General features: G+C 38.0%; 1 protein-coding gene across 5 annotated transcripts in view; it reads left to right on the forward strand.

The window, feature by feature from the left end:
* The window catches only part of GLCCI1 (glucocorticoid induced 1), a 46,719-nt gene extending 27,745 nt beyond the window's left edge, over positions 1-18,974 (forward strand). For 3 of the 5 annotated variants that reach the window (XM_088150630.1, XM_088150627.1, XM_088150626.1), the window contains 4 exons: positions 1,969-2,121; positions 7,777-7,987; positions 15,322-15,442; positions 16,370-18,974. In XM_088150630.1, coding sequence (XP_088006756.1) covers positions 1,969-2,121; positions 7,777-7,987; positions 15,322-15,442; positions 16,370-16,718 — 834 coding nt within the window. In that variant the 3' untranslated portion in view covers positions 16,719-18,974. The remainder of the gene's footprint in view (positions 1-1,968; positions 2,122-7,776; positions 7,988-15,321; positions 15,443-16,369) is intronic. The other 2 variants (XM_088150629.1, XM_088150628.1) reach the window with 1 other exon arrangement.
* The last annotated feature ends 3,975 nt before the right edge of the window (positions 18,975-22,949 follow it).

Here is a 22,949-nt window from a genome sequence, read left to right on the forward strand (position 1 = left end):
ATTTGTATAACAGTGTTAATTAATGAACATCTAATGTCATTTAAGTGGGAATATACTGAATATCCGATTCAGTAGGATTCCTTTAAAGTAGATGTGTGTAGATCAGATTGCATCTTTGGCAACCACATACATAAAACAGAAGCAATTGTAAGTATTTATCTGTATGTCCCACTTTATTTTACAATTTTTGTATAACTCCCTAATCACTAGGACCCTAGGCAGTGCACATTAAGCAAAAGCAAGAGAACTTATACAAGGAACATGTTCTGAAGTAATAATTAGCATAATAAACAGTAATCGCCTTGCAGTCAAATTACAGGCTGAAAGCCTGTTAGAATAAGAGTCTAGAATTTTCTTTTCGAAACAAAAGTAGACTCAGGACCAAATGCCTTTCTGGAAATAGATTATTTCAGATTGTCTGGTCTATTACCGAAAGGACCTGTTGCCTTCTCCTGGCCCTTTGGATGGCTTGGGGGTGGTAGGATTTTCAGCAGGCCCTATCCTGAGGACAAGACTGGAATGGCAGAATTTTGTTTGGTAAGGTGGTCTTCAGTTTGTTTGTTTATTTGTTTATTTAGTTATCAAATGTATATGACTCTGGGTGGCATACAGCAAAAAAGTATAAAACAATAAACATATCAGTCATATTTTTTTTAAAAAAAAGCACACACGAGATTCGATCAGCAATGGCACCACCCCAAGATCTCACCAGTCCCTTGAGACCCCCAGGCCTGATGACATAGCCAAGTCTTGAGGGAATTCTCAAAAATAAGGAGAGAGGGAGCTGACCTCACTTTGGGGGGGGGGAGAATGTACCATAAGGTGGGCCCCATGGCCTGGGATCATGTAAAATAATGATAATCACTTTGTATTGGGACCCATAAGCTTACTGGTAACTAGTGCAGCAATCTAAGATGCAATCCTGCAATAGTGGATTTCCCTGGCTAACAGCTTGGCCACTGCATTCTGACCCAGTTATGGCTTCTGAGTCATCTTCTGAGGCAACCCCATGTAGAGTACATAGATTTGTTTGTTTGTTTGTTTGTTTATTTAATGCATTTCTATCCCGCTGCAATCAAAAGACTAGGCGGCTCGCAAGTACAATTTGAAACATCCTTGGTACAAGCAATAATTCAGTTGTGTGATAATCAGGGCAAGGAATTTAAACATTACATTTGTAAATTATGTAATTGAAATTACAAAGAAGATAAGCATCAGACTGGTTTATTAATTAATTGTAGATGAGTGAGTTGCATTCTGTAGTTCAGCATTAGACACTCTTTAAATATACAATCTCTCTTTTTCTCCAAATGAATTGGTAACAATGTCTGTAGGTTCGGTGGTATAGGTGAGCTAGGTGGGATCAGTTTGTTCTGCTACATTGTATATTTGTTGAAATATCATTACATCCCATTACCATTGTTTCCAGTACTATTATTATTAGTGCTATTAGTGTTATTGTTATTACTTTATCCCACCTTTTTTATATACATATTTTGGTCAACTCAAGGTGGAGAACATAACTAATACTCCCACCTTCAATTTTCCCCACAAAAGCCACCCTATGAGGGGGTTGGGCTGAGACGGTGACTGGCAAGCTGATTGTACATATGTCTTCAATGTGCACATGGGATTTGTGTAATGATTTATTCTTTTTGTTACTGAACATACCATATTACAACTTGTCCCATGCTGATATGATAACCTTTTTTCTGATACCATAGACTGATTGATTGAATAGTAGGGCATAGCATTGAGCTGTTAGCTCTATATGAAAATCAGGATAGGATATTTTTTCTCTCCTCACTTCAATTCATTTAATCTGATATATGCAGCGAGTGAGATGATTCTGCATTTAGAAATGAATGTATATCACCTCAAATGAGTATAGAACTCAGTTTCTCATCTCATGGAGTCTCCAGCTGTAGTTTTTAAGCTAATTGAACATATATCTCACTTATTTTAAAGGCTTCTATCTCAAGATCAGTCCCTATGCCACTGTCAAACATTTCAGTGCCAAAATCAACAGTCTCACGTGTGCCGTGCAGTGTAGAAGGAATAAGCCCTGAATTAGAAAAAGTGTTCATCAAAGAAAACAGTGGAAAGGAGGAAGTGTCCAAGGTAAGGGAATGCTGTGAGTGGCTATTATAAAAGACATGCTCTAGTAATGGAATTTAGAAATTTATTCATTTATTTTTATTTTTCTAGTCATATATGCCACTCCAATCATGTCTGATTCTGAGCAGCTTATAGACCTTCAAACAGTAATGAGATTAAAACAATGTAAATTATGCAAATGCCAAGGAAGAACCATAATACATTTACCCTCCATAAGAGACATCAGACCCCAAAGACCAGATGAAACAACAAGGACTTAATTGCTTTATGGAAAACTCAAGGCTAGTCTTATGCATTGATCTATCTAAGGAAGTATTTTTACATGGAGACTCTAGATGTATTTCACATCCATATGTATAGAAGTGACTAATATAAGAAATTACATTTTTTACCTTAAAATATATTGATGATGATAGAGCAGTTGTGAGATCTCCAGAGATTTATATTCTGTTATAGAATGGTACAAAGAATGTTTTTAAAAAGAAAAATCGAATGAAATAAACATTTTTACCACATATACTCAAAGATAAGCTGAGAATTTTAGGTGCCAAAATGCACCTAAAAAATCGGGTTTGGCTTACAGGTATATCTGCATGGGTTTATCTGCGAGTATATACAATAATACTTTTAAAAAGTACCCATATTTTCCCTAGTGTGTAAGCCCATCTGCGGATAAGCAGACCCTTGAATTTTTAACCAAAATACCATGAAATATGTGGGTTGGCTTATTCGTGGGTGGGCCTATACACAAGTATATATGGTAAGCTATTAAGAATTTAATGAGACAGTTCTATTCATTTTTTTTTAATTTTCTCTTTCCAGAAAATATGTTACAGAATAGTGTTATTGTGTTATAAAATCTCCCAAAATTAAAAGGCAATTGTTAGTTGATCAAAGATATTATCTTACAAAGAGCCATGACTGAATTTCAAATTAGGCAAAATTTATCACTTAACAGGGAGAAAGGGACAAACTAAAACATTTACAACATTTTGTTAGAGAAGGTAAACTTCTTAAATGGGTTGAAAACAGTATGGGAATCAGACATAAAAGTCTCGGTGCCTATGACTTTATGGTTATCCAGTTAGTACAGAAAGCCATTAAAATTGATTTTGGCTAAAACCAGGGAAAACTCAGTAAAAGTATTTTATAAATAGTATTTAATGTAGGGAAACTTAATACAATACGTTATAGTATAAGCCCTTTGTGTTAAAGATAGAAATATGTGGTCTTGTAAAGATGTTCAGTCTTTTTCAACTGAATTTTTTACTAAAATAAGACAGATTACAACTCAGACCATTATATTAGATCCTATATTGGGCTTACTAAGTTCTTTTAATAATCCAAATGATACCTTGATACATAAAGAGTTGGTAGTTTTCTTACTGGTTGCAGCAAGACAGGCAAGATCCTGGAAAACAGGAAGGAGTTTGAATATTTCCATAAGGTGGCAAATATGCTAGAAAATCACTTTGATGGAAACTGGGAGACCATGAATTCTAGTCCCACCTGAGACACAAAGCCAGCTGGGTGACTATGGGCCCGTCACTCTTTTTCAGCCCTAGGAAGTAGGCAGTGGCAAACTACTTCTGAAATCTTGCCAAGAAAACTGCAGGGACTTGTTCAGGTAGTTGCCAGGGATCAGCACTGACTTGAAGGCACCAAAAAAACAAAACAAAACAAAAAAACAAAAAACCACAATAATACAGATTATTTTTATTTTATCTCATTTAAACTTTATTAATTATGCATACCAAAGGAGGCATACTACACAGTTCCAAGTTCTTAGATAATTTAATGAAATAAGGTTTTATGTCTTTTACTTCTGTATATACTCCAGCATGTTTTGTATTGTTAAGACCTTTAAATGGGAAAAACACAGAAAGGTACAGGTAGTCCCCAGGTTAAGAATGCCTGGTTTAAGGACGACCCATAGTTAAGGCTGAGCCTATTGTAGCAAAATTTGAGTTAAATAGGCAATGGTTCGAGTTAATTACACAATACTACTAATACAGTATTATAAATAATACTGTTCCAGCTTACATACAAATTTGACTTAAGGACAGATCTTGGGAACAGAACTTGTTCTTAAACTGGGGACTACCTGTATTGAATAGAAAAGAAACTAAACACATATACAGGCACATATAGTTAAGTAGTCCATAAATTTTGGTAAAACTTAACTTGATTTAACATCTTGTGTTAAAAAAGATAATTATGATATAACTAATTGTAAGGCAGTAAATCACAGAACTGTTTGAGGGGAGAGAAGCTTTTATAAATGTTATTGTTTTGGTTTACGCTATAGTGTAAGCAAATATATGTATTACACAAATACAGTAAACCACAGCACACGTTCGTAGATTCTTCATTATAACATGTATGCCATTATAAATGGCAACCCCCTAGTTTGACAGCAACCAGGGATACTTTAGCAAAGGTTGATGATAAAGTGATGCTGCTGGTGATGGTGGTGGTGATGGAAAAAGTACAATAAAGTCCTTCATCTGCCACTATGAAACTACATGATTTAGGATGGGGAACCTACCCTGTAGAATTTTTGTCATGGTGGCAGTCATTGTGATTTTGATGCATTGGGCTGAAATAGAAAAAATGGAAAATTGTCTTGCAAGTATTGTTTAACTTACAAGAATGCGAAGCTGATGTATGCATAAGTTTATGCCATTTGAAAACTTTGAGGGGAAAATGCCAAGTAGAAAGATGTAAACAAAAACAATTTATAAAACAGCAACTAGAACCTTGCTTAGAAAAATGCTCTTTAAGTTAAATCTTGCTTTTTAGAAATTAAACTATTTTAAGTTTATGGGTACACTCACCTTTAATGTGTCAGTGCAGGTAGTCCTTGCATAATGATGGTAATTGGGCCCAGCAACTCTGTTGCTAAGTGACCCGGTTGTAAAGCGCAATGTCACATGACCGTGCAAACTTATGATGGCAGTTGTGGCAGTCCCAGTTGCTGTTGTTAGGCAAACCCCATGTGGTCTCAGTATCCCACAGTCACATGATCGCTGTTTGCAACCTGGCGGTTTCCCCATTGACTTTGCTCGTCAAAAACCAGCAGTGAAGGTCACAAATGGCAACCACATGACTGCGGGATGCTGTGACCGTCATAATTGCAAGCTGGTTGTCAAGTGCCCAAATTGTGATCCTGTGACTGCAGGGATGCTGTGACAGCCACAACTATGAGGACCCATCATAATTCCCCCTCATTCAGCGCTGTCATGACTTCAAGTGGTTGCTGAATGAGTGGGTTGTTCATTGAGGACTACCTGTAACAGCTTTGCAGGAAAGGGTAGGGGAAGTACAGTCAGGTCCAGAAATATTGGGACATCGACACAATCGTAACATCTTTGGCTCTATACACCACCACAATGGATTTGGAATGAAACAAACACAATGTGCGTTAACTGCAGACTGTCAGCTTTAATTTGAGGGTATGTACATCCAACTCAGGTGAACGGTGTAGGAATTACAAGAGTTTGCATATGTGCCTCCCACTTGTTAAGGGACCAAAAGTAATGGGACAATTGGCTTCTCAGCTGTTCCATGGCCAGGTGTGTGATATTCCCTCAGTACCCCAATTACAATGTGCAGATGAAAGGCCCAGAGTTCATTTCAAGTGTGCTATTTGCATTTGGAATCTGTTGCTGTCAACTCTCAAGATGAGATCCAAAGAGCTGTCACTATCAGTGAAGCAAGCCATCATTAGGCTGAAGAAACAAAACAAACCCATCAGAGAGATAGCAAGAACATTAGGCGTGGCCAAAACAACTGTTTGGAACATTCTCAAAAAGAAGGAACGCACCGGTGAGCTCAGCAACACCAAAAGACCCGGGAGACAATGGAAAACAACTGTGGTGGATGACCGAAGAATCCTTTCCCTGGTGAAGAAAACACCCTTCACAACAGTTGGCCAGATCAAGAACACTCTCCAGGAGGTAGGTGTATGTGTGTCAAAGTCAACAATCAAAAGAAGACGTCACCAGAGTGAATACAGAGGGTTCACCACAAGATGTAAACCATTGGTGAGCCTCAAAAACAGGAAGGCCAGATTAGAGTTTGCCAAACGACATCTAAAAAAGCCTTCACAGTTCTGGAACAACATCCTATGGACAGATGAGACCAAGATCAACTTGTACCAGAGTGATGGGAAGAGAAGAGTATGGAGAAGGAAAGGAACTGCTCATGATCCTAAGCATACCACCTCATCAGTGAAGCATGGTGGTGGTAGTGTCATGGCGTGGGCATGTATGGCTGCCAATGGAACTGGTTCTCTTGTATTTATTGATGATGTGACTGCTGACAAAAGCAGCAGGATGAATTCTGCAGTGTTTCGGGCAATATTATCTGCTCACATTCAGCCAAATGCTGCAGAACTCATTGGACGGCGCTTCACAGTACAGATGGACAATGACCCAAAGCATACTGCAAAAGCAAGCAAAGAGTTTTTGAAGGGACAGAAGTGGAATGTTATGCAATGGCCAAGTCAGTCACCTGACCTGAATCCCACTGAGCACGCATTTCACTTGCTGAAGACAAAACTGAAGGGAAAATGCCCCAAGAACAAGCAGGAACTGAAGACAGTTGCAGTAGAGGCCTGGCAGAGCATCACCAGGGATGAAACCCAGCGTCTGGTGATGTCTATGCGTTCCAGGCTTCAGGCTGTGATTGACTGCAACGGATTTGCAACCAAGTATTAAAAAGGGAAAGTTTGATATATGATTATTACTCTGTCCCATTACTTTTGGTCCCTTAACAAGTGGGAGGCACATATGCAAACTCTTGTAATTCCTACACCGTTCACCTGAGTTGGATGTACATACCCTCAAATTAAAGCTGACAGTCTGCAGTTAATGCACATTGTGTTTGTTTCATTCCAAATCCATTGTGGTGGTGTATAGAGCCAAAGATGTTAGAATTGTGTCGATGTCCCAATATTTCTGGATCTGACTGTATATTGTTTAGACTACTCTGAAGCCATCAGCATTTATTTGTAGAAGGATTCTTCATGAGAATGAAAGACTAGGAAAAAGTAGAATATCTTTTTGTAAAAAAATCATGTAAACCGTAGAGGAATACTTGATTTGAGCAAAAGAGAAATTAGTTTTAAAAAAACTGCTATTACATACTATATCCTATAATATGGAGCATCAGAACCATAGGTTTGTTGTACCTTCTCGTGTTATTTGCTAAGGAAAAAAATTTCTGTTCTTATATCACTGTTAGAGTGATAAGGGGTTTCTTTAAGCTGTGCCACTTTTCCTGCTTTTTTAATCACATTTTTGTGACTTTGAATACAAGTGCTATTAAAACTGTCAGAGAATTGTGCAGATAAATCTCAGCATGAAACCTAACTAGTGAAGTGCATCCAAGCCCTGACATCTCTTTAAGAATATGGCCTGTGCATTAAAGTGACTGGGATTTTCTTCCCCTTTGTGGCCCTATGAACTGATGCACAGCATGCCACTGGGTTACTTGCTTCCTTTTGTAGGAAATTGACTTCCCTGCCTTTTGCAAGGTCAAGTCTGGCTTGAAGGACATTGAGAGAGGACAGGTCAAAGTCCCCCCCAGGGTTCAGACGTCCTCTGGAAGGATGAGGTCTTACTATGCGTGTTAATAATGGTGTTTTTATTGTAGCCCGTGGATATTCCTGATGGTCGGAGAGCACCCCTACCTGCTCACTATCGTAGCAGCAGCACACGAAGCATTGATACACAAACACCTTCAGTCCAGGAACGCAGCAGCAGCTGTAGCAGCCATTCTCCATGCATTTCTCCCTTTTGTCCTCCTGAATCTCAGGATGGGAGTCCTTGTTCTACAGAAGACATGCTGTATGACCGTGATAAAGGTGAGAGTCTGTTGGAATTGCTGATCATGGCTTGCATTTACTGTAATGTTATCCTCATTGTGTTGAAATCATTTTTTTGTTGTTATCGTCATCCTGGTGGTGTGAACAAAGATTGCTCATTGATTGCTTTTTGCTTGTTTATGTGTTTTCCCTCTTGTGAAGTTTTACAAACATCTTCCATAAGTGTCAGAAAAAAACACAGCAGTCTTAACTCTTTTTATGAAGGCTAGAGTAAGAAAAGTTAAGAGAAAGTGCACTGTTCCATATAACAGTATGTGAATCATTGGTCAAAGAAGTTAAACCACTTCATGATTATGTTGCTTTTAAATAATGAAACAAGTTAAACTGGAAAGACAACAACATTTTTCCAGTTCAGTGTATAAAGATTATGACTTTGGAATGAGTTCTGGTGATGAGCGAATCATGGCTGTGTTTCATTGTCTGTATTTAACAGTGCAATCTTCTATATGTCTACTCAGAAGTAAGCCCCATTGAGGTCAGTGGAACTTATTCCCAGGTAAGTAAGGAGAAGGTTGCAGCCTTAAAATTAATGGTTCCTCATAATTAAATGAAGATATTCTCAGCAAAGTTGGTGCTTTTGTACAGTGTGCAGTTCTAGGCACATTCATGGATTGATGAGGAATACCGTATTCAGCATGCTTTAAATTACAGCTTTCATTTTTATTTTTCTAAATATAAGTTGTTAGACCTCAGTGGCTGCAAAAATAAATTTAGAAGCATGTGATTATTTGTTCTGCAATAGTATAAATTCCTGACATGTTGGGACTAAGGGTGATTTTGAGTTTTGTGTAGAACTCTTTGCTTTATTCTTTATGTAGCAGAAGCAGAACACATTTAGTGCAACCAACAGATACATATAATTAACTATTAATTTTATATTCTTTCTTTGTTTACTGGAGCTGATATGTTGCTTATTGGTGACCTCCTATCCAGGCACTGACCAGACTAGACCTATTAACTTTCAAGATGAATTGTGTCTTCAGACTTTGCCTTCTAGCCATCTATTCAAACTTGTTTTGTAGAATTTATAGAGAGTGCAAATTAAAATACTGGTTATATAGTTTCTTTGATCATTTTGAGTAATATTAAAGGAATTATAAAATAGTAAATAGTTAAAAATTCCTGACATATATTTAAACACAGCCAAATGTGTTAAAAGGGGTGGAATGAATGTCCTTGATTTTTGTTTGCTTGGTCATTCTTAAAAAGCTTTGTGTTTTCTTTGTCTTTCTTCTTCTTTTAATTAAATGTTGGTCCTTTCTTCTTGGTTTTACAATCTTTTATACTCTTTGGTTTCTTTGTTTTTTGCTTTTTAACAAAAATGACATCTTGCATTCTGTCTTTAAGATTTTATGGTTTTTACAAGCATTCACTTATATGGTTTATACACTTCTTTCTTCTTCATTTCCTTCTTTCTTTCCTTGGACTCCAGCCCCATCTGGAATCTTTTCACCCATATTTTATCTGTTGCTGTATGTGTATTTCCTTAGTCCAACACATAATTCTGTTCCTGTTAGTCTTAACTGTTTTGTTCAGTTGGTGTCAAGTACTCTGTTTTTAACTTATTCTTGCAGTTCAGAAGAACTTAGCATCACAGCTTAGTTTTCTTATGGACAAGCGTATCATAGTGAGCAGTATGTTAAGTTTATATTAGAAGAGATGTAAAGATATAATGTACTACAAAACACATTGTGGAAGTAAAACCTAAGGTATTAGATCAATAATACTTCATTAGCATCTTCACATTCTGCTGCTTTTGCTGTTTCTACAATTTTATTGCAGCAGATTTTTTAATAAAGAGCTTTGCCTTTAGTGGTAGGGGCCCAGTTTATGGCTCTCAGATGTTACCAGATTCCTCACCAGAGGCTGGCTGAAGTTAATGGAAATTTGTAGTTCAGCAGTAACAGGACAATGGAGGCAAATTCAGGTTCCCCATTTTCGTCTGATGTAAGATGCCTTATATGATGACATGTTGTTCTTTTACAGTTAACTACTACAAAAGTACTACTTCAAAATATCCCTCACAAACTGATTTTTAGTTTGCTTGTCTGATTCCTCTGTTTTACTCTGCTCATAATCAAACATTTTATAATTACATTTATTTTAAGTAAAAAAATGTTCATTTTAAGACACATCTTTATATTTTGCCTATTGTCCTTATGAGGCTTTTAGATAATGTTACTCTTTGGTTTAAGCAGATACCTTAATTTCAGTTTATTCTCATAACAGAGCTCATACGAGGTAGGCACAATAAGGAGTCGTCATACTTTTAAGTTATTTGAAAATATATTTTTAATTCTCTGTTCCATGGTTACAACTTTAATTGCTGTACACCCTACATTAAAATGAATCTGATAATTACATTCATATTTATGCATGGTACCCTGTTAGCTGCTCTTTCTGGAAGAAGTGATAAGTTGATATAAATCAGTATTTCTAATTTAAGTTGCCACAATAATCACACTGCATATTTAATTGGCACAGATAAATGAGTATGTTTTTGTATAAATGCAAGGTTGCATATGATTTAAAACACTTCATTGTAATGTTACTAACTTGACCAGTAATTTTGGAACTAATTTTAGCTAATTCAGTTAATGCATTTTGTTTTTATTTGTTTTTTAAAAGGAAATTTATTTTGTATTATCAAGATAATGCGTTATGTTACTTTAAGAATTCTAAATGAAGGTAAGCATTAAGTGACCTTTAAAAGCTGTTCACAAACTAGGTAGACATTTCATTAATTTGTAATAAATGTGTTTAAGAATAGGTTGTGTGGATATTGATTATTAAACGAATTATTCTGATCTAGTTTATCAGGACCTAGCGTTGGGCTATATCCAACATTATATAAGCAAGGAGACATTCTTCTGCCATTTGATGTGCCAAATCGGCTCTAGAGCATCCCCAACCTTTCTAGACCAGATTCAAAGAGTAGATAGTCAATCTGTCTGCTGTTGGAGGTGATTCCATTGGCTACAACTATTGGCAATTATTGTGTTAAGTATATATTGCTGGCTTAGGAAAGATAATGTGCTTATGCCACATACGTTTCTGTAATATTGCTTGTTCCACTGATGTGAGGTTACATTTGGATAAAACTAGCATTATAATTAATTATATAGGAGAAGGTAGACATTTCAGTTGAACTACATAATGAACTTTTGAGTATACAGTGGGGCAAAAAAGTATTTAGTCAGCCACCAATTGTGCAAGTTCTCCCACTTAAAAAGATGAGAGAGGCCTGTAATTTTCATCATAGGTATACCTCAACTATGAGAGACAAAATGGGGGAAAAAATCCAGAAAATCACATTGTCTGATTTTTAAAGAATTTATTTGCAAATCATGGTGGAAAATACGTATTTGGTCAATATCAAAAGTTCATCTCAATACTTTGTTATATATCCTTTGTTGGCAATGACAGAGGTCAAACGTTTTCTGTAAGTCTTCGCAAGGTTTTCACACACTGTTGCTGGTATTTTGGCCCATTCCTCCATGCAGATCTCCTCTAGAGCAGTGATGTTTTGGGGCTGTCGCTGGGCAACACAGACTTTCAACTCCCTCCAAAGGTTTTCCATGGGGTTGAGATCTGGAGACTGGCTAGGCCACTCCAGGACCTTGAAATGCTTCTTATGAAGCCACTCCTTCGTTGCCTGGGCGGTGTGTTTGGGATCATTGTCATGCTGAAAGACCCAGCCACGTTTCATCTTCAATGCCCTTGCTGATGGAAGGAGGTGCTCACTCAAAATCTCACGATACATGGCCCCATTCATTCTTTCCTTTACACGGATCAGTCGTCCTGGTCCCTTTGCAGAAAAACAGCCCCAAAGCATGATGTTTCCACCCCCATGCTTCACAGTAGGTATGGTGTTCTTTGGATGCGACTCAGCATTCTCTCTCCTCCAAACACGACGAGTTGAGTTTAGACCAAAACGTTCTACTTTGGTTTCATCTGACCATATGACATTCTCCCAATCCTCTTCTGGATCATCCAAATGCTCTCTAGCAAACTTCAGATGGGCCCGGACATGTACTGGCTTAAGCAGGGGGACACGTATGGTACTGCAGGATTTGAGTCCCTGGCGGCATAGTGTGTTACTGATGGTAGCCTTTGTTACTTTGGTCCCAGCTCTCTGCAGGTCATTCACTAGGTCCCCCCGTGTGGTTCTGGGATTTTTGCTCACCGTTCTTGTGATCATTTTGACCCCACGGGGTGAGATCTTGCGTGGAACCCCAGATCGAGGGAGATTATCAGTGGTCTTGTATGTCTTCCATTTTCTAATTATTGCTCCCACAGTTGATTTCTTCACACCAAGCTGCTTGCCTATTGCAGATTCAGTCTTCCCAGCCTGGTGCAGGTCTACAATTTTGTTTCTGGTGTCCTTCGACAGCTCTTTGGTCTTGGCCATAGTGGAGTTTGGAGTGTGACTGTTTGAGGTTGTGGACAGGTGTCTTTTATATTGATAACAAGGTCAAACAGGTGCCATTACTATAGGTAACGAGTGGAGGACAGAGGAGCCTCTTAAAGAAATAGTTACAGGTCTGTGAGAGCCAGACATCTTGCTTGTTTGTAGGTGACCAAATACTTATTTTCCACCATGATTTGCAAATAAATTCTTTAAAAATCAGACAATGTGATTTTCTGGATTTTTTTTCTCATTTTGCCTCTCATAGTTGAGGTATACCTATTATGAAAATTACAGGCCTCTCTCATCTTTTTAAGTGGGAGAACTTGCACAATTGATGGCTGACTAAATACTTTTTTGCCCCACTGTATCTTTCAAATAAAAACACACTTTTATTGATTTTTTTAAATAGAAAGGAAAAGGCTTGAGGTAGGCGTTGGTAATTGTGGCACCCTTCTTCCATTCTACCCTACCTGTGAGGTTTCTTTGGTATCTTATTTTTGTTATAGCTTACCATTGTTCTGAGTAACAGAGCTGGCAATTATGTAATTGCCAAATATATTTTTTCAATACCCATTTTTCTGCTCATAGTGGAAGTGCCCAAATTTCTATTGTGGGTCCATTTAATCATCAGAGGTTGAGTCTCTGTCTGCCACCTTTATATTTGGATCTTCTATGCTGATTAAATCTAAATAGTTGATTGACATCATGCACCAGTTTTGTAGGAGGTATTTTCAAATTTCAGTATCTTATGCTAAAAAGGCATATAAAATAATACCCAAAGACTCTGAACTCTCTGTTCTTTATCATAAGCCTTGTTTGCAGCTAAATTCTCATTATACTTTTCAATGGGAAATCAGCTTTAAGCTGGATCTTACTGCGTTTGTGAATAAAAAATGGAAGTAATAATTGATCAAGCATAGGGAGAGCTAACCTGCTGGCCAGACACAGACCTGCTTTACATTTCTAAAGCATCTTTTCTTTTCATTGGAAGGCTGCACTTTAACCACAGGCTCCATTGCCGCTCTTCGGTCCAGATCAGCTATTTACTTTACATTTCTATAAAGAGCTGCTTAAATAGGTTGAAATTTTCAAAAGAAAATGAACATAAAGTCTGTAAAGGAAACCCATGGTCTCCTTTGGGGTGGGAGAATGATCTTGCCCAGCAGGGAGTGGAGAAAACGTCAATGGCACCTGTTGTGTGTATGGGAAAGGGAGGGGAGAAAGGGCCCAGCCTGCAGTATGATTAGAAGCAGTTTTATTGCATTAAAAGTGCCTGCTCCGCAGGGGGCCAGTGATTAGAATTCAGTTTGGTGACCCCCCTATGCTATTTACAGCCTGCGGGTGTACTTTTGAGACCTTGTAGTACAAAGAAAAGGGCTGGTTTTCGGCCTCTACTATTTAGATTGTAAAGTAGAACTTCATTTTTGGTAAGTAAATCTCACCCTTTTTAGTAACAGGCAGAGCCTTTAACGTTGTTGATGAGCCATCTGTTTAGTCCAGCTAGTTTCAAATTAATGAAGACTCTTACTCTGCAGGTCTTTCAGTATTCGGTTGTTGGAATTAGCTTTATGTGAAAACCTACATTTAATGTGCTGTAAGGAGGATTTGGGGACAGAATATGTAAAGAAAAATGATGGAATGACTTGTTATATGAAGTTTAAAAACTGAAGGATATAGAAATATTTCCATAATTATCAAAGCAAGCAGCTGGTAGATTTTAGTTGAATGATTTAATTAACTCTATTTAGATACAGAAATTAATACTGGGAGATCCTAGTGGATAAGAAATTATTTTTGTTTGTGTCTTTATTGCTTTGTGAAGATTTGCTTCTGAAAATCAGGACAGAAGGTATTAAGAAGATACAAAACAAAAAAAATTACACTTTTCAAAAATAAAATAGTAAATGAAGGTATTTTTTAAAGTTTTCAGTTACAGCTACTTGGGGACTGATATAAGCACATTTGGTTTGCTAGTTTGTTAAATTGTTACAATATGTAGTAGGTATCTCTCCATAGAACTGAAAATACCAGCTAGCAGAGACAGCAATTGATGTACTTAGTATCCATGATTACTGATTCATCATCCCTAGAAGGAAATAGTAATGAAACAAGAAGGCTTTGGTAGTTACGGATTTAATTTTTTAAGTGCTTTATTTTTAAGTCCTCTTTTGAACAAGGTCGTGAATGATAAAACGTGCTAGTCAAATCAGTAGATGCAATCCATCAAGCCATCTTTTCACACATCCTATTGTTGCTGCATTTTTGTAGATATAAGTGATGGATTGTACTTTAGTGCTCTTAAAATGTGCTAGGCTTCTCCTGTTTTGAGTTAGATAATCAGAGATGAAAAAAATAACAAAAAGCAGGTGTAGCATTGTGTCTGGCATAAAACTCGGAGATACTAATTTTATTCTGTGTTTCAAAGCTCATTTATATAAGAGCAGTGTTTCTATTATGTAAACACTTGTTTTTGTTCACAATATTTCCTGTGTATGGCATTATTGTGGGCACTTTGTGTTTCAGATGCTACTTAGGAGCATTATTTCAGTTACTCTGTATAGTGACAGGACAATTATTTTAACTTCTCATTAACCATTTGCCCTTCTTTTGCTTGTATTGTACATATTTGCCTAGTAACTTCCCTTTTTGAAATGCTTAATAAAGAACTTCTTCCAAGATTATATTTCTGCTTTATTTGACCTGTAGCATTCTGGATAATATCTTCCTGTTATATTCTAATATATGGTAGATAACAGTTTCAGATAGGCCACAATAAAAGAGAAACTGATTTGAAGCAAACCAGCTTTCACAACCAAGTTGTGCAGAAGCCATCATATTTGGAAATCAGACTAATTTTTATAAACTCTTAATCCCTAGTAATACAACTGCTTTAAATTTTCAGACAGTGGGAGTAGCTCACCGTTGCCCAAGTATGCCTCCTCTCCTAAGCCCAACAACAGCTACATGTTCAAACGAGAGCCCCCAGAGGGATGTGAACGGGTGAAGGTCTTTGAGGAAGTGTCGTAAGTAATGCCTTTTATATCAGCTGGGATCTGCAAGGGCGGAAAATCTTTTTGTTGGACTTTTTTGAACTGCAGATGAATAAACTACTCCAGCTGATGAAGGTTTTTTTTTCTTCTTTCAGAAGCAAACCAGTCTTGCCAATTTTTCAAGGCAAGAAGTTGAAAGTGTTCCTGTCAGTTTGAAGGGGGAGGTGGGGAGAGAGAGTGGAGCACTTTTACCCTTGGTCATGTGGTCCATACTTATGAAAGCACAGCCAAAGGGGAAAATGGAAGTATGGAGTATGTGTAATGTTTTTCATTCTTAAAAACCTGTAAAGGCAGCTGTAGCAAGAGTTCTTTTGGTAGTTTTTGAATGTTTTAATTAGCTTCGTGTGTGTGTGTGTGTGTTGGTCTGTATGTGTACGGAAAAGAACAGTATTAATATGAAAGACTGTGACACACACATGCTCTAAACAGATAGGAGAGATACCATAGGTTGTATGGGCACACTGATGAAGTTAGAAGATATTGTTTGAGCTCAGTAAAAACTATTATCTGGGTAATTTATCCCTGGATTCTAAAGAAAATAAAATTGCCTTCCTGGGTGAACATTTAGAAAACTTAGCAAAAAGAAACTTTGCTGCCCCTTCTTGTGTGTGTGGACGTAGTGAATTTTCTGTTGAGAACACTCCTGTGAAAAGGTTTTTCCAAATGGTTCGGGTTTCTGAAAATTTTGAACCTTCTGGTTGCTTTCTTCGTGCATGTTATTTATTGCTGTGGATCAGCCAGCTGACTATCAATATGGAAGATGTTTGCCCATCTGTCAAGTAATTCCATTCTTTTATCATTCTGCATTTTAGCAACATATAATACTACACATTTGTATCAGGCTGTACTGAAGTATTCAGATTTGTAACTTTAATTACTCTCCTGCTCTATTTATTATAGGACTCGTCAGCCTGTCTCAGCCCCTCTCTTTTCATGTCCTGACAAAAACAAAGTTAATTTCATCCCAACTGGATCAGCTTTCTGTCCTGTAAAACTTTTGGGTCCTTTACTTCCTTCTTCTGAGCTGACTCTCAAAGGCTCTCCAAACCCTGGTCAAAGCACGCCTTTGAGTACTCTGACTGTGGAGCAGCTTTCTTCTCGGGTTACTTTCTCTTCTCTGTTGGATGACACCAGCACAATGGACTCTTCAGAGGTCTTAGCACAACAGCCATCCCAGCAGTCACCACAGCTTTTGCAAGAACTGCAACCTGAAGGACCCTCCTCTCCTCAAAGCTATGTGGTAATCTAGAGCAAAATAGACCGTCAGTCTAAAACACAACTGCATGAGTGGCAACTTTTCCCGGAAAAAAAAAAAAGCTACTTTTATCAGCATCTTTCTATATTTCAAAGCTCTTCTTGGCAGGGACAGAAATGCTCTGACTCAGCATTTTTGTATTGGTGGGGGGAGCAAAACGCTTGCAGAATCTATGTATCATTAAGCATTTTAAGTGGATACTATGCATTTCATAGAATGACCAGAGTAGTACTGTGTCCTGTGTGTTCTTTTTAAAATTCTACAGTATAAATAAGCTCTGTATCAAACAAAGGTTGCCTGTCTAAATAGAAAATGTCTTGCTGTGTTGTGTTCTATAGAAGATACTGTACTTCAGGATTATGTTTACAATTTATCCAGGTATTTATGTTTTGAACTTCTGTAATACATACAATGCAAAAAAGGAAGAAAAAAACCCAAAAATTAAAAATGGCCACAACAGTTGCACAGTGCCCACTCGAGGGCCTAGCTTCAGGTACTTCTCTCGAAGTCTAAACTCAGGTAACTTGGAATGTATATCATACTGGGATATAAAATATTTTACAGCTAAAAAGCTAAAGAGGGAACATCACTCTTCTGCCTTTTTATTATTTTATGCATTAATATTTCCTCATTACATTCCACTTTTTTTGGGAAAAATGCATTCAGATCCAGGGGAATGAGTACTCTGGACATGGGTGAACATGAGGAAAACCAGCAAATTTGTGATGTACAGCATCACGTCATGTGGTTACAAGTAAAACAACTGTTGCATTTCATTTCATTGTAAAAATTATGGCATTGAAAAGTTTCAGGTGTTGCACAGTTAATGACTGTTAAGCTGTTCTGAATAAAGTGTTCAGTACGACACTGTATATAAGAAACATTCCATGGTGTGTGTGTGTGTGTGTGTGCGTGTGTGTGAGAGTGAGTGAGTGAGGGGGAGAGAGAGAGAGGCCTAAGGCAAGAATGTTTTTGTTTGATTTCTGCAAATTCTTCAGGTTTGAGAGGTTGGTGAGAATTTCCTCTCAAGCTTGTACTGGTGAGTTAAGGTTGTGAAATGCTACTGTTAACAATATTAAGAGTCTAATTAATGTTTAGTTTCTCTTTTGAGGAAATATTAATTTGTGTCTTGGTTGCAAAGATTCTCAGTTCTGAATGATAAATTTTGTTTTATCTATAGAGTGGGTATATTGCACCTGGATTAAGAAAAAATTCTTAAGCAGCATATAAGGTTGTATTTAAAAAAGCAAATCAAAAACAAAAAGGTAGGAAAAAAGCAATAGTTAAGTTATGCTATCTATTCGAAGTCTTTCTAGTACCCTAGTAAATTTCTTTTTATGTTAGACAGACTGTGCTGGAGTGTGTCTTCACAGGAGCTGCGAATCCACGGAGCATCCAGCAGCATTTTTTTTACTACTCTGAAGCTGTGAGAACAGTAGTTTTGGAGATACTAATCGGCAATACAAAGAGGACCCCAAAGGCAAGAGGCATTTAATATTCCTGTGTCTGTGCTTTCGGCTCTGGGCAAGTAGCTTTATGCAAGAAGGCTTGACTCCTCTGTTCAGAAACGGAAAAGGTTGATATGACTGCAGCTGCTGCAGCGTTTATGCCCATTCCATTACTTTCTTTTGAGGACAACTTGGGGATGAGAAGAAGGGGAATGATAAAAAGGCCTCAGTGAAAGGTACCTAAGAAAAGACATGAAAAATAAGTAGCTGCTATATGTTGTTGTATGGCTTCCTTTGTATTATTACCAAAGAATTTGGTAAAAACCTGTTAGGGAGGGTAGACCAGTGGTGTTTGTACAGTTGTTGTATGACTGTAGAAGCATGCTGAGTGAAAGTTAGTTACTTTCACACAGTTTTGTTTTGTTTTTTCCCTTCAGGAAAAGACATCTATCTCTAATCTTGCTAAACTCAGGCTTTGGTGAAAGCACTATGTAATTTGTATGTTAAAGCATAAAGAAAGAGCATTCAATTCTTCTGACAAGTGTGCATTCTTTAAAGTTTTAAGTGTTAAAGTGCATTTCCATTTTTATTCTTGGATTGTTTCCAAATGTAACAATAGCTTGGTTCTTAATGTTAGGGTTTATGGAAAGCTCTGTCAGGTTAGATCAAGAATGAATTCTGGTGTACAATATTTACAGTGATACCGCTTGTTCTGTTGTTTCATGAGAAACTAAATATTAATTATCACTTGCATTTGTTCTTAGCTGATTGGAAAATTCTGAATAAAATGTATTAAAATTAATGCTTTGCTATGTAAAATTTCCAGCAATTGTTGATCTCTGATATATCCTACATTCAGTTGTAGAAAACTGTCAGATACTGTTTCAAGAATGTTGTACATAGTTGTACTGTCATTTCTAGCCTCTGTGCTGAACAGTATTCAAATTACCACACAATATTGCTTTACCCAAGGAAGAGTGTGGCTTTTGTTTTGTATTTTTTTCCAGTATAGAAGTTCCTGTGTCTATTTAAATAAAATTATTAGTAAAACATGCACTACAACCTGCAAAATATAATATGACTGATTTATTTGTAAGCTGCGTAGAAGGTAGTTGAAACAGTCAGAAAACGCATAGGGTTCTGCACTTCCCCGCAGCAGGTGTAGTTGTCACACATTGTTTTGCTTTCAGTTAAAATTCATCCTTGCTCATGGGAAGAACATCCAGTTGAAACGTATTTCATAGGGTGGGTCAAACCACTTTATTTCAGTCATCAACCAGGAAATCACAGGGTGGGTATCTTTACTGTTGGGCTTTCTAAGCAATAATCAAACTTTGTCCTTAAATTGTGTCTTTACATAATTAAAACAATTCATTTAGAGGACTGTTTCTTTCTCATAAGATGGTAAGCTAGAATACAATGAGAACTTAACATACATTTCAGAAAACATTTGCTTATCTACCCAGGGCATGCATGCTGTTAATAGTATGTATCTTTAGTTTCTCATGATCTTAATACAAACCATAATGATCCAATGACTAACTTACACGTTTCTTATTATAAAGACCATTTATCCATTTTAATATGGTACGTTAAAAAAATATTCCCATCCTAAATATAAAATGGCGTGTAAGAGCAGAAAGCAGCTTTTGTGGCATCTCCTGCAAGCCACAGAGTTTTGGCAAAATGAGTGCACTGCAACGTCATTCCTTCTGCTAGTGAAAGATGAAAGAAAGCTCTGATTCAAAGCAGAGCCTTTTGTGTTCAGGGGTATGTGTCCTGTGTTTTCCTATTTTAAGATGTCCCATGTATCCAACCACACTGGGTAACAAACATTGGTTTAGATATCTTAGCCTTTTTTGTGCATGTGAAAACAACAGCCAGGGTTCCGTTTGACATGGGATATTTTACAGCAGCCACTCTAGCCCTGCTTTTCTCGCTAGAGAAAAGAGAAGAGGGTATTCTGCACTCCTGCTATTGTCTGGTAAGATGAAAATGGGAGATGTGATGGAGGAAAAAGAACCAAAGGCTGCAGAGGAAAACAAATTGGAAACCCAAAAGTAGGAAAGGGGTATGTGAGAAAGAGCATGCAAATATTGGAGCCTTTCATTGCATTATTCTTAGGTGATGGAAAGAATATATTACCTTACTTAGGTAAGCTTTCTCACACAAAGATTCTGAAATTAAATAGTAATTGTGAAAACTTGAAAAGGGAGTGTGGAATGCCTATAAGCTGAAAAAAGGAACTTCCCTAAGGAAACTACTTTCCCATAAGCAGCCCAAACTGCAAGTCTAACTTCCTTAAAAAAAAAAATCATTTTTCTTCTTGTAATCATCTTGCAAAGGAATTCTGTAAGTCGTCTTAAAAATACTTGATGAAAAAATCTGATTCTCATCTAAGCAAATGATAGCTCACCTAATTTAAGAATTCTGTTCATTTACTTATTTCAGTCTATATACAGGTAGTCCTCAAGTTACAACAGTAATTGGGACCGGAATTTCCATTGCTTAGCAGTGTGGTCATTAGGCAAAACATCATGTGACTGCATCACTTGGTGACTGCAATCCCAGCACTCCCCATTGCCATTGTTAATCTGAGTGCCCACTGGTCATTAGGCGAGGACCCACCCTGATCCAAGCTGTTCCCTGCTTGGTCTCTCCCAGCCCTGAGCCTTGGTAAGGTAAGGGACTGCCTCCTCTTGAGCTCCCCCACCTGCCTATATCCCCCTGCTATACTGCCCTTTTGGATGCCCTGCACAGCAGCACTCCGCCCTCAGACCTCAACTTCAGTCCCAGCGCCGCTGCAGCCAAAGAGCATCACCTCAAGCCCTCTGCAGCAGCCAGCCACCACAGCCAAAGCCCCAGCTGCCCCATACCCCGCAGGCCCTGATGCCCCCAGATGACTGCTATCTGCTGCTACTGATGATGCACACCTGACCTAGCTCTATGCAAGGCAGCTAGCTGTTGGCCACGCCAGGCCTTCTTCCCAAGGCTGCTCGTGCAAATCTTCAGAAGGCCTCAGAAACTTCCAGAAGGCTTTCTGAAGCATTATCATGGTCAATTGTACAAAAAGCCTACCATTTTAAAATAGAAGTTTTTCTGTAATATGGCAGGTGGTTTTTATGCATTTTTGTTGAATTACTTACATAAAATAATACACTTCTCTGAAATCCAAAACTTCTCAACAACTTTTGCAGAGGGAGGGGGCAGATCAGAGGCAAAGGGGAATTGGCTTGTTGCTTCACATTTCTTGATACTTATACCGATATGGGCCCTCCATGTATTTTGGACTCCCATTTCCAACCAGCCACCGACATTATAGCCAACGGCCAGGAATCCTGGAAGTTGTCAGGTGTTCCATTACAAGCCACCAGTTTTCATCCTAAATTTAGATGAATAAGGAGAACAATTTTCTCAGGAACTGAGAATTAAGATTAAAAAAATCTAGGCATTATAACCTGGAATGCGGAAGCAATTTGCCCCAGGGAATTAAGTAAGAAACAATGTGGAAAAAAGGGCAACTACCAACGTTAGTGAAACCGCACCCGGTTGTTCCATGTGCTTTGGAATGTTTTCTGGAATGGAGTTTGAAATGTGCTTCAGGTTACTTATTCCCAAAGTCAAAGTCTACACTTTCACAGTGGATCACCACATGAAAACTAATGTCCAGGCTGCTTGTAGTAGCAAAGAGAAAATCGAATAGCATCATTCTTCCTTGGCTATAAAATCTGAACTCCTGGATATAACAGATCAAGGGAAATCTTCAATACTATATGCAATTTAGGAAATCTATTCTCACACCAGTTTGAACCGAAAAGGGAGGAATATATCCAATGAAGTCCCATTATATCTTTCTTGTGTACAGTGGAACCTCGGGTTACGAACTTAATTCGTTCCGTGACTCTGGTTGCACCCCGAATTGGTCGCAACCCAAAGCAAATTTCCCCATAAGATTCAATGTAATTACCGTTAATCCGTTCTGGCGTGGAGGACAGGGAGGCAGCTATTGCTTGGAGGGAGAGTCCCCCTCCCTACATCCACGTGTCAGGGGCGGAAAATGGCCACGGACCACGTGTCGGGTGGAAAAATGGCCGCGGACCACGTGTCGGGCGGAAAATGGCCGCGGGCCACACGTCGGGCGGAAAAATGGCCGTGGACCGTGTCACGGGAGGGAAAATGGCCACGTATCCTGTTCGTACCCCGAGGCGGAGTTCGCAAACCGAGGTAAATTTTTGCAGCCGGAGCTGGTCGTAACCCGAAAAGTTCGTTAACAGAGGCGTTCGTAACCCGAGGTACCACTGTATTTGAAATTCCTCCCCTAAGCAACAACCTAAACCTCATGACCAGGTATGTTCCCTGAAAGCCATTCTCCGTTTTAGAAGTGCAGGAGAACAGGACTAGGCAGAAAATAAGAGCTTTTAGGTTATTCAAGTAAAGGAGAAAAAAAAATTCCATCTAAAAAAATTCCTCTAGGATTTCAGTTCACTTGGCCTTACGCAAATGCACTTTGTGACTGAACAATCACAATGATCTGCTGAACGATTGTGCCATTATAGATCTTTAAAATGCCTCAAGATGTGAAGTTTTCCAAGCAAGTACTTGTGATGGGTGGATCATGTACGTGTTTATATGTAACAAAACTGTTCCCTAGAATTTGGTTTAAATATCCTCCTTGATGTATAGCAATATACTAAATGCACTGTAAGCTAAGAAAACCTGTTAAAACTTAACATAATGATCTAAATATATCTGGAAATATCTTCAGTGCAGGTAAAAC

The sequence above is a fragment of the Python bivittatus genome, unplaced genomic scaffold, assembly GCF_059951505.1.
Source record: "Python bivittatus isolate LINGU-HERP-01145 unplaced genomic scaffold, Pbiv_v1 ctg000610_np1212, whole genome shotgun sequence".
Classification (NCBI taxonomy): Eukaryota; Metazoa; Chordata; class Lepidosauria; order Squamata; family Pythonidae; genus Python; species Python bivittatus.